The 12,072-nt window shown below is 36.5% G+C and overlaps 1 protein-coding gene across 2 annotated transcripts in view; it reads right to left on the reverse strand.

The window, feature by feature from the left end:
- The window catches only part of tbl1x (transducin beta like 1 X-linked), an 84,787-nt gene that overhangs the window by 18,780 nt on the left and 53,935 nt on the right, over window positions 1-12,072 (reverse strand). For both annotated transcript variants that reach the window (XM_006637909.3, XM_015361688.2), the window contains 2 exons: window positions 9,572-9,678; window positions 919-1,064 (listed from right to left, as the gene is read on the reverse strand). In XM_006637909.3, coding sequence (XP_006637972.1) covers window positions 919-1,064; window positions 9,572-9,629 — 204 coding nt within the window. In that variant the 5' untranslated portion in view covers window positions 9,630-9,678. The remainder of the gene's footprint in view (window positions 1-918; window positions 1,065-9,571; window positions 9,679-12,072) is intronic.

The raw sequence follows: 12,072 nt of genomic DNA on the forward strand, positions 1-12,072 counted from the left end.
TTTAAAATGAATTAAAATTCTGCAGAATAATTCTGAAACGAATAAAACAGTACTTAAACTTACATTCTATTTTAAGTCTTACAGAGCTGGGACCCACCTTTTCCAGCTTCTCTCTCAGCTGGATTTCATTCTAGGCCAGCTCTCAGACGCACAATTGAAACCATAAATGAATCAACTATCTTTGATACCTTTCATTACTGTTGGTTCCTACGAAGTTAGTGGCACCATATGAAATATAAAATTTTACCCTGAAACCCTCTGACTGGTTGAGAAAAGATAGTCAAAAGGATTTTATAAAACTAATTGTGAATCTAATTAAGAGCTTGATTAAGAAAACAGTTTTAAAGTTGACACTGATCACTTGCAAATCAATATGACTAATACATAAGCAGTCTCCACTGTATAAACTGACATTGTTTATTGTTCATGCATAAGCACAAAAGGCTGTTGTACTCAAGAAGCTTGTACAGATGCTACCTATTGTATTCTTTAGTCTTTACAAGTTGATGTTTTCTTCCTTCGGTTTTTTAGATTTTCAGCGCATTACTCATTCCTTTAAAGAACTATCTATCCATCCATCCATTCATTCATTCACTAACTCCTTTATCCAATACAAGGTAGCAGGGGAGCTGGAGTCTATCCTGGCAAGCAATGGGCACAAATGGGATACTGTACACCCCGGACAATTAGCCAGACCATCGCAGGGCAAACTCGGGGATAATGTTCAAACACCTCACATTTAGCCCCCCGGGCCCAGGACTGAATCCAGGGCTCCAGCACTGCGAGGCCACAATGCTAATCACTGCGCCACTGCGTCCCCCTGCGACCCCCTAAAGAAACATCGTAAACACACTGCCGAAGAAGCTTTGTTCTGGGTGCATGAACACAAAAACAACACCAACTGTCAGTGTTGCTTACCTCGTTGATACTGATTTCTGCTTCCACATACTGTAAGCCTTTCTGAAGAATGGAAATGAGAGCAGCAGGGGGCACTAGTGTCCCATTTATGTTAGACTGGCTGATGTGGCTTTCAATACCAAACGTGAACGCTGAGTGGGAGAAGCCTGCAATGCAAACAACAACAATGATAATTACACTTCTGGCATTAAGACACTGGGGGATTAAGACAACCAGGATTTGCTTTCTGTTTTTAGGATGTCATTCATCAAATATTATTAAAGAATTTTGATAATTTAATACTGTGTGAAAACTGCCACACATTACCTTTTACATGTGAAAATCTAGCCAATTTCTTACAAACATGTTAATTCCGCATTTCCTAAGGAAGCTAAAATGTTTATTTTACAGTCATTTTCTCAGTAGGATTTGACATACCCAACATCTCCTACAAATTGCAGGATGATTTGAGAGTGTATATATTAGAAGGAGTGAACAAATATTTCAGATGTCTGCAAATTTCATTGCCATACATAACTCTCATGCATACTCAAATTTTCCTTGAGCCCTCCGTCATCATTACTGATCCCTACTTTTCAATTTGTGTGGCACAAATGTTAATAAAGAAAATCAGAAAATAAATCTCTCAGAGTAATCTCCGAGAGCAGGTGTTTGAAGGCAGTAAGAAACGGGTCACCCTGATCTGATCTCACCAGCCACTGATCTGGCAAACCATCTATCTCATCATAAAAGCACATGGGTTCTTTGCCACATTGATCCTACATATCTAGATATGATACCTTAAACCACTTCATGTTGACCAGTTCTTTTTGATTTTGCAGCATTTTAGTGCCTTCCCCAAGATTATTTCTAGTTGCAACATTTCTGAAACAGACAAGCACTGTTCAAAGCAAGAAAGTCAATAAGTACACAAAGTGAAGCCAACAGTATGTCCCACCATAGATAAAGTGTAGATGTTGAAGTTATTGTGCTTATTAAACCCCTACATTTTCTTTAAAAAGGGTTTTCATTCTTTTAAGAGTTAAACATTTTCCCCATACCATGGAAATGTTTAGTAATTTATTTTGCAGTTTTCTGAACTATTAGATAGGGTCTATGTGATACACATCTTCAGTTTCCCCAAAGATCACGTTTTATCCACAGCATACTATAAAGAAAATAATGCTATTATCATTAATTACAGGCAAGACAAACTACAGAGCAACCTATTTCCTAATGCTACTGCTCAAACACTGTACATCTCTAGTCAACACATTAATCATTAGTTTAACTAATGAGCTCAACTGTGGCTATGGCATTTTCCCCTTTACCTGCCATTAACAGAAAACAGTTTTGGCAATCCGCCTTAATCCAGCATCCCAGTGTGCTCTCAACACAACATCAAGATGCCTTGTAAACAGACCTTGTTGTACTAAGACCTTACTGCTAATGATGCTAAATGTTGAGAACACCCCAGTCTGACTCACAGGAATTACTCTTAAACCACTAGAAAAGCACATTGTGCCCATCTTGATACTTTTACACCACTCATACGGATATGCGTCATTTTCATGTACTGTAACTCTTAGAAATGAAATTGAGCAATTAAACAAAAAAGTAAAGGAGCAGATATAAAACAGAAAAGTAGCGACACTGCCCACTGAAGAGACAGATGTTCAGTTATTCAGTGTTATTTGGTGGTAACTGAAACCAATATATTTGTCTGCTCAACTCGTCCCACCACTGCTTGAAAAGGTTAAAACACAGCGATAAACAGGATCAGTATTTGACACTGTTGGATTAACAAAGAAATCCTTGAGTGATACTTGCCATGTGGGGAGAAGCCTTATGATACTGAAAAAATAAATGGTTATTTTTGGTGTTGTAACAGAACAAGCGCAGATTTCAGAATATGGTCAACCTAATATTGTGCGGTGAGATCACTGCCACAGCTGACAACATGCCAACTCCTAATACTGCCAGTGACAAGTACCCTCACCTTAAACCACTGCAGCAAATGGGCTCTACCATCACTTAATGAGACACAAGCTTCACAAAAACCACCAAAGGGTGTGTGTAATCAGGTAATTGGGTTACTCCAATTTTATGGATGTCCCCTCCCAGCCTGACAGAAATACAGCTGGATTGTAATTCATATTTAGCCATTGCTGAACTGAATACAGGTATGCCTCTGTAAGCTGCAGCTGCTGCTGAACAGGCCTTGAAAGTCCCAGTAGCTAAATATTGTGACATTCCCGCAATACCCCCAGAGGCACTCCCTCTCTGACTTTGTCACAACATTGCGGAGCACACATCACAGTTTCTCCTATTCTACTCTAACAGGTCATATACACGTTTGCATTACATATTAGAAATGAACTTTTATGTTTTCTACTGAAAAAACAAAATATTAAAAATCTTACTTGGTGCTGGAATTCATTTCATAAAAATAAAATATAAGGACTTTAGATGTAGATTAACTGTTTTTGATGTCAGTTTGATTCAATGTTATTTCATGACTATGATGCACATGGGTGACCTAGAATTTTGCATGAGCATTATATCACCTCCTGAATGAGTATGTTTTGGCACAGGTGAAAAGGTTTTCCAGTAATTGGTTAGGTGACTGAGGTCAATAGGTCATTCCACACTGCCTCCTGGGAACAGTGGTTCCAACAATAACTGCCATTTTGTCTCCACTGACCGCCCTCTGACAATTATAAATAACAGCATTTAAATGTCCAAAGAATTTCATTTGAAATATCCCTCAGCACTTTACATACAAGAGGGAGCCCACTTCATCCACCATTAAAGTGCACCCATCTGGCTCCTTGAACATTAGCACAGACTGCATGGCATTCATTTAACCAGAATACAAAGATTTCAAATTCTGGAGAACTCATTTAGCAATAAAGCAAGTCTGTGGTCAAAGGACAAGGTATGGCTAGTCGCCATTTGAAGAAATACCAACAGACAATTTGCCAAAATCCACAGTAAAATCTGTGGTCTATTAGAAGTGCTGGTACTGCAAAAATGTAAGAGTTTGAGGCTGCTTCAGATTAGAAAGTACTTACAGTAATTAATAGTTTGAAGACTAAGAACTGATACTGAGATCAAGCCACAGCTTTCTGCACAAGAGCTTGAAAACATTTCAATCGGATTAGGAATTACTTAAAGAAATGTTTCATCTCATCAAAAGAAGGAAAGTTGTGAATTTAGCAATAATGGCTTTCATGGAGGTACGCAGCATATAGGGTGAGGATGTTATCTAATACAAAAGTTTCTGTTATGATTGTCTCTCTTCACATTTGGAAAATCCCATACAGTACTTACTGGTCAACAGACTCCAGATGGTTTAGGAATACAGCAACTATAATTTTAGTTTTACAATGCAGCCTGGACATTGTATTCTGTACCCGGCTCATCTACCCAGACTGCCTCATCAGGGTTTCAATTACACTCAGGACTTATCATGACATACTGACCCCTCCACAATGCTGGTTCTGATTAACTCCCTGACCCCTCACCCTGTCTGTGTCTATGTATAAACACAGATGCTATAATGAAGACACATTTATTCTTACTGGTTTTCACAGTCAGATATTTCATCTGAAATGACTAGCACTTTCTGATCAGCTCAATTTCAGATTTACTAATGTATACTAGTTTTTGTACTGATACCTTGCTTTATCAAAACTTTTTTCTTCAACCATTTGCCGAGTAGCATTCAAATTTATTCATATCCTTGATAAACCAAACCTAAAGTTTGCTTCAGCAAAACCGATTTTAGTTTTACATTCATGCTTTGTCATTTTTACAGCAAAAACATGTGATAATGAATTAAAATGAGTGAAAAATGGACAAGTAGCATAACTAACAACTATGTATTTCTAAATACATAACATTTTAATTTCTTCACATCTTGTAAATAGATTGGCAAACTCTGTCAACTTAACACTCCTTTCTTTAATCATCCAGTAGTTTCACAGTCTCACAATGTTCACAGTAACATCCAGATCTCACCTTGATTACCACTGGGTATAAAAGGAAAATGAACACTGAAGCAAAACACTCAGCTCCAAAGTGAGATAATTCTCTGAGGATTTAAAGTAAAAAATTACCGATCACAACAAATCAAGCAATGACTAATTAATTACTCACAAACAATTCATGGCAGTAACTAAAAACTGAATCTGTTCCCATCACAAGTCAACCAGTGGCAGACCTTCAGCAGTAATTGTGACTTTTGTTGGCAGATCTTCTTGATTGACCTTTTAAGTAAGGTCCACAGGGATTCAAAAGCCCTGCCTGTTCCAGTTCATGGCACTAACTTATTTTCTAGCAAATTCAAGAACTTTACTAAATCTTCAGAGCGAGGAACTGAAAATAGCAGTGAATTCTATATAAAGCAATAAACAGTCCTGATCTTGCCCTGCCAAGTTCTGTCGACTGGAGACAAACATTCTGCTGGCACATACAAACAAACCCAAGTCCACCTTGAAACCTTAATTGCTGGCCTCAGCACAGACTGCAGCTCAGGAAAGGTATTAAAAGACTCCTCTAATAAAAGAAACTTCTCGCTCGGCCATCCGGAGAAAATGAGGTTACTCCATTCTTAAAATCCTGTGACAATACTACAGTAACATAGTAGGTTAAGTTACAGAACATAACAAATGAAATAAATAATGTAATGTGCAAAATTTCAGCATGAATTTCACAGGATATGCAAGAACATTTCATATCAGAGTGAATGGACTATTTTAAGCGCTTACACCAAACTAGGAATACTAAGAACATTTTTAGTAATTCATCTCAGAAGACAGTAGTTCTGAAACAATTATTAAATTCTATATTAAACTACTTAAATTCTAAAAGGGACATACAAGCCATAGTGTAAAAATTTTACAATAGCATGAGAATTTCAAATCTAACCTGACATTTCATTAAATTTAAGGGTGAAAGGGCAGTTTTTAAAAAACAGATTAAGTTGACTCAACTGGTGAGGAGCCTGTTCTTAGCACAGAGAAGACTCTGTGATCCAGAAATCACAAATTTGGAACCCGGATAACACCAAGGGTCATCAGCATGAGCCGAGAATGTTCCAAACTTGGTGGGTATTTAACAGAAATAAATCATTACACTAATTTGAAAAAATCTAAACTTCAGTGAAATGTAGTTGCCTATTGTACCCAACACATTATATAAAGTAATTTTTTTTTAAATGACAACCTGTTTCATTCTCCATTTCAAGGCTGACAGCATTTGATAATGATTCCAGTCATTTGCAGACTCAGTCTACATCTACGCAATGTAGGTATTCATTCAAAATGTCCGCTATAACAAACAGATGATTATTTAAAGAGACTTGAGAAAAATAAAACAAGAACCATAACGTAAAGATCAGACATATGTAAATGGTCAAAAGAACTTTACTCATCAGCCAGTAAGACTTTTCTTGTTAAATACATATATTTTCCAAAATAGGCTACCTGAGTGCTGTATCAAAAGAATGAGCATCTTGATAATGGATTTCTACTTCACCAATTTTGTTTCCTGCCATATACATGGCGATTATTCAGTTACTGTTATATATAAATAATCTAACACTTTTTCACTCTATAATACTTTTCATCCCAAATGATCACATAGCACTTCACAGTAGTAAGGGGACCCACTTATTATTAATAGAAAGTGCCTAATTTACATGTTTCTTAAGTATAATTCAGTGAGAAATTAATATATCACTTGACATTACCTAAAGCAGTAAATTTCAAGTGTTAAGTCAAAATTTTAAAAAGTATATAGACATTTTAGTTTCATTACTATTTAACAAGTTCTTAATCACCAAAAATATGGGGGATTTATAAAGCAACCTGTATTAGTTTTTAATATAAGCAGGTATTTGTTTTCCTGCACAAACAAGATTTATTATATTAAGCAGGATCACTACAGCAATTGGAGGCCCTGCCAGTGATATGCAGAGATGCATAGTACAGAAATTTATTGCAGCAGCAAAAAGATGCTGAAGGGTCTGTTTCTGTAATGTTTTATGACAAACCCACCGTATTCCTGTATTAATTTAAGATTAATAATAGGGAAACTCAAAAAGTAAGATTAAGGGAAAGGTAGTGTTTTTTCTGAACACTGTATAGAAAATCCCCTTCCCCCACTTATTTTCAGGATAAAAGAGCAGCTGAAACACTGCTATATTTAGACTTTTTTCTGTTACACACCCCCACTCACCCCTCAGGGAATGTGGAAGCAGTCAAAGAGAATAAGAAAATGCATTTTCCGTTTTTTTTTCTGTATACTACTTGCTGAACAGATCCTAAAGCACAAGGCATTCCATGTTCTGTGTGAAAATAAAAATGATGCTTGACTCATCACAGCCACTGACTTTGACCTTAATGAGAAGTCTCCAAGGAATTAATCTATCCTGTCCAGTATTATTCTCTTCCCAAAGAAGAAAACTCCTGAGCCGCTGTGGAGGTCTGTCAATCACAGAGCATTGCTACAGCTTTGTGTTTCCACATTCAATTAATCCGTGTCTCCAGAATTTAACTAATTTATAGGGCACTAATATGGACACATTTAGTGAGGTGCGGAATACACAGTAAAATGTGCCATTTCATAGTCTACCCGATTAGTGATTTTTCATACAGTAACAAATGAAATGCAATTAAGCAGCTAAACAAATTGTTAAATGTCAAACCGTTAAACATTTACAATGTGTGCACAGTGCATTTTTGGCATGCCCTTACTTGAAACATCTTGTTTAAGAATATGTACACTGAAATGGGACATTGTCCACAAATGCCAATTAAAAAAATATATATTTTCGTATCTCCCAAGACTATTGGAAGTCAATGTTTGAAAGCAATTATTATATACATACATATACCAACTGCAGCTATTTTAAAAGAGATGATTTTACATAAAGGTTATTACTTCCAAGTAAAGAAAGAATAAGAATATCTCTTATAAAAATATTGGTGCAGGAAATCACTAGGGGTACACATTGACTTAGCATGTGGAAAATTTGTTTTAAGTCATAGAGAATTCATTCCACCTGATCCTTTGCCAAGAGCTATTATTGTAAATGTTTTATTTCTTCTTAACAATGGTTATCACCCTACATTGTCCTTTTCTCTGTGGTACAGAGATTTTTATTTCCTTTACTTTATTATTAGCCTTTCATATGAACTAGCCAAGAAAGGATTATATTTAGTCTGCAAAACAAATAGCAGAGACAAGAGTGGAAATTTACATTAGTTGTGTGATCTGGAACATGTAGATAGTTATGGTTGATCTAGTCACATTCTGTGTTAAAGGCACCCAAACAGCTGAAGAAGGCTACACATGTGAAAGTTTTTTTAAAAAAAAATCTTTTCACACTTTATGTTTCAATGTGGAATTAACCTCTACTTGTTCCTAAATAGTTTCACTCACTGGCTGTTCCTTGCTGTCCTGGATGATTGTCTTCCATTATCACAAAGGTGACTGATCAGATATCAGAGAGATCATGTGATATGCTATCCAGCCATTGAGCACTCTCTTCAACACTCTTTCTTTGCTTTCTTGTTCTGACACATTTTAATCTGAACATGATGCTCCTTTCCCAGGTATTCCTCTTCAATGTGGTTTGTTCAAAGTCCATTATCTCCCAATAGATGAAATTGCAATGAAAACATTCTTTGGAATCTTGGAGTTTCTCATTTGCACAACAACACAATGTTGTAATAATTTGAGAACTTGCAGTTCCTACTTGGGGGAAAACACTAGTGTTCTGTAAACGGCAACATCACTCATTGCAATGCGGTAATTTTACATGTACCTTGTACACTGCTCATGTTCTAGCCCAGTTTAGTTAGAAGAAGTGACAGCAGACCATCTGATTGGTTTAATGTTGCAGTACTCAAATAATGGATCTCAGGTACATCTTGTAGATTTCAACTGATGCTAGAACTGTTTGGAAATATCGGCCTTCTGTGGCAGATGACTCTCAGATAAGGGAAATACTCCAATTCTCTAGACACAGGCTGTGAGTCTGAATCAATAGGATTGGGGCCTGTGAATTTGAATCTTTCTAATTAATAGCTGTCTTAAGCGTAGAGCTGTCTCTTCTGTAAGGACATTCACAGTTGTCTGAAAATTCCATAAAGACTATAGGATGTGCTACGAGTGAGAGAGGTCTTTCTCGTATTTTCCTAAACAATAATTTATCATTAAAAGTAAAACAAAAAATATTTACTGTATTTCACAGTTTCTGGTTGAATCTATAGTTCAAAGAGTAATTTTACATCATTTCTTTGCCAGTTGAGTTGCACACCATCATGACAATGTTATTAGGAAACAGAACCACAAAAACTTCAACACCAAGCCAGACAGCCTTGAGAAATAAAAGCATTACAACTTTGTCCGTTTTCTTGGTTAGCTATTCGTCAACATTTCTGAAAATCCATAAATGTGCAGCGGTTGAACAAAGATGCTCAAAATACATAAAAAATATGAATGTCTACCCACAGGATGCTCCTGCAGAGTATTTGTGATTATAGCACTATTAACAATTAGCTACAATAAAACTGTATAAATAGCATTACCCACCAGAAGCCACCTTGACCTCTGTCTAAAACCACCACACTTATGAGAAGTTATTTTTTAAAGAAGTCCTTACCTGATTCCTGGAGGTATCTATAAACCAAGAAGTTCACTTCGTCACTGGTTATACTCATCTTAGCCTCACCTCAACGTATGAGGTTTATATAAAGGGAGTGCCACACTCTGCAAGAGAGAAAAAATGACAGGTCAAACAATCAGTTATGAGGGACTACTAAATGGACATGGTAATCTAAGAAAGAAAATGTTGAACACAAAAAAATCACAGATTTTGTAGTGGAGATGGCCACTTTGTAGAACATAGTATTGTAGTACTAAACTATATTAAAATAACATAGCCATTTTTTTAGAGTGTCGATTCCAGAAGCACTGCACTGAGAACAGTTCAGCACACTTTGACAGACTGTGTGGAAGTTAACCACCCCACTGTTGTATCCAATCATCAACATCACTGCAGTGCAAGACTGCTGTATTTATACTGGAGGTTATTATGATTTACAGCAATACAAAAGATAAAATTAACTTATCAAGGGTTTCAGTACTAATAAGGCTTACAATAACATTCAAATGGCATTGTGTCAGGAGTTCTCTGCAGACCAGAAAATGCAGATATTATATTTCAAAATTGTAAAATTAAATCAGGGATGTATGTGTAAAGAAGTAGTTGTCATGGGAGAGTTCAGCTTTCCTCAAAGACCAATTGTATTTTTGTTTCATTGCATAATTCCATGTTTTTGCTGAAGCTGCTAGGAGTGGGATGAGTTGCCAATGGGATCTTTTGGCTTCAGATTTTAGTTCAGCAATGTTCACATTCTTTGTCAGTCTAAGACTTTCACTTCTTGCTCCTAAAGAGCTCCATGGTTGCACTGGTTATGCAGTTCATGTCGGGCCACTGCCACGCTGCATGGAACCACGGAAGCAGTTTCTTCTACTTAGACAAAATGTTTGTGTAAACGACAGAATTCATGGTAATGCTGCCTTCATGTGTTACATCTTCAATAACGATAAGTGATTCAGTTCACAGATGACTGAGTATTCCTCAGAGTTTTAGCAATTTCTTTCTTCACATTGTAACCTTCTCGTCACTGACAAATGAAACCAGGATAAACCCTTACTAATGATACTTTCAGAACTCTCCTGACTCATGTTTGTATTTCCATGCAAAAGCTAGTCTGGCTTTACTGTTGCAGGCACTAATGGCAGTTTTGCATCTTGCAGTGTAGCTCTTGTAATTCTGCTGTCTCTTCTGTTAATGGAGGATTTTTATGTCTTCACCCATGCACTTGGGAGGTTGCTGGCAATTTCAGGCAGGTGTTTTAGGGCAGGAATGGTCAATCCTGCTCCTGGGACTGTGTCAGCAGGTCTTATAGATCTCTTTAAAGCAGCAGTACCGGCAGAGCTATGTGAGGTTATTAAACTGGTCCCATTTAGCCCATATTGAGCTGAACTGAGTGGTTAAGAGCGGAGTTGGAACAAAAACCTGCAGACACTTGGTCCTCCAGGTTTAGGATTGGACAGCCAAGTTTTTAACCCATGTTTTTAGCTGTGATAATTTTTCCGTCATCAACTGCAGATGTTTTTCTTGGCCTACCTGGTCTTGCCCGATTGGAAATTATACTTGTGGTTTCTTTCTTTTTCAGTATGTACCAAATTGTTGATTTTAGTATGCCTAATTTCTTTGTTACGGTTCTAACTGAGTTTTATTTTCTTTAAGCATCACAACTGACTGCTTTTCTTTAAGAGAAAGCCCTTGTTGTCAAAACATTTTTACTTTTTACTACAAACTCCAAATGCTGAAGTGAGACACATGGATGGGAAGGTCACAGCTATTTTATGATCTTAGTTAACAACAAAAAGCTGATCAACAAGAGACAAATGCCGGGCAATTTTCAAACTACTTTTGCTCCTGCAAAATAGAGGTTCAAATCTATTAATTGAGCCAAGAGCATAGAACTGTATTGATTTGATAAAAAATTATATACCTGTGACTTGTACTTATCAACCATGTTTTTTATGACAAATAATGTTTATTATGAAAATCTCAGTTTAGACTTCACTTTCTCAATACATTTGGACACCAATGTATAATTTAATAATTTATTAAAAGCACAAAGTTTAATCAAGGCACATTATGACACAATTAAACAAATATCTAATTCAGAATAGCACAATATTAGACACATTACTACAAAAATTCAGTTCAGAGAATACCACCATCTTCAGGAGACAATACTCCATGCAAAAGAAAGCACTTTATCTAATTTGATAAAAACAGAAGCTGATGGGAGTGGAGGGCTTGTAGTTTTACAATGTGAAACTTGGTAGTGCAACTATGAAAAATGTAAACCAATTCTTTACTTGCAAGTCTGAAAAGCAGCAGTGACTGGTTTTCTGCAAAAATGGAAAATCTACAGGTGGAAACGCGGAAAGCTGCCAATCAGCTCAAAAAAAGCAATCACGACAAAAAACTGGTCCGGCCAAAAGCTGTGATCAATTTAAATAACTTGCTTTATCATTCCATTAATGCAAATCAGACAGAACTAAAAAATAAAATAAAAT

The sequence above is a fragment of the Lepisosteus oculatus genome, chromosome 13 (assembly GCF_040954835.1).
Source record: "Lepisosteus oculatus isolate fLepOcu1 chromosome 13, fLepOcu1.hap2, whole genome shotgun sequence".
NCBI classification, from domain to species: Eukaryota; Metazoa; Chordata; class Actinopteri; order Semionotiformes; family Lepisosteidae; genus Lepisosteus; species Lepisosteus oculatus.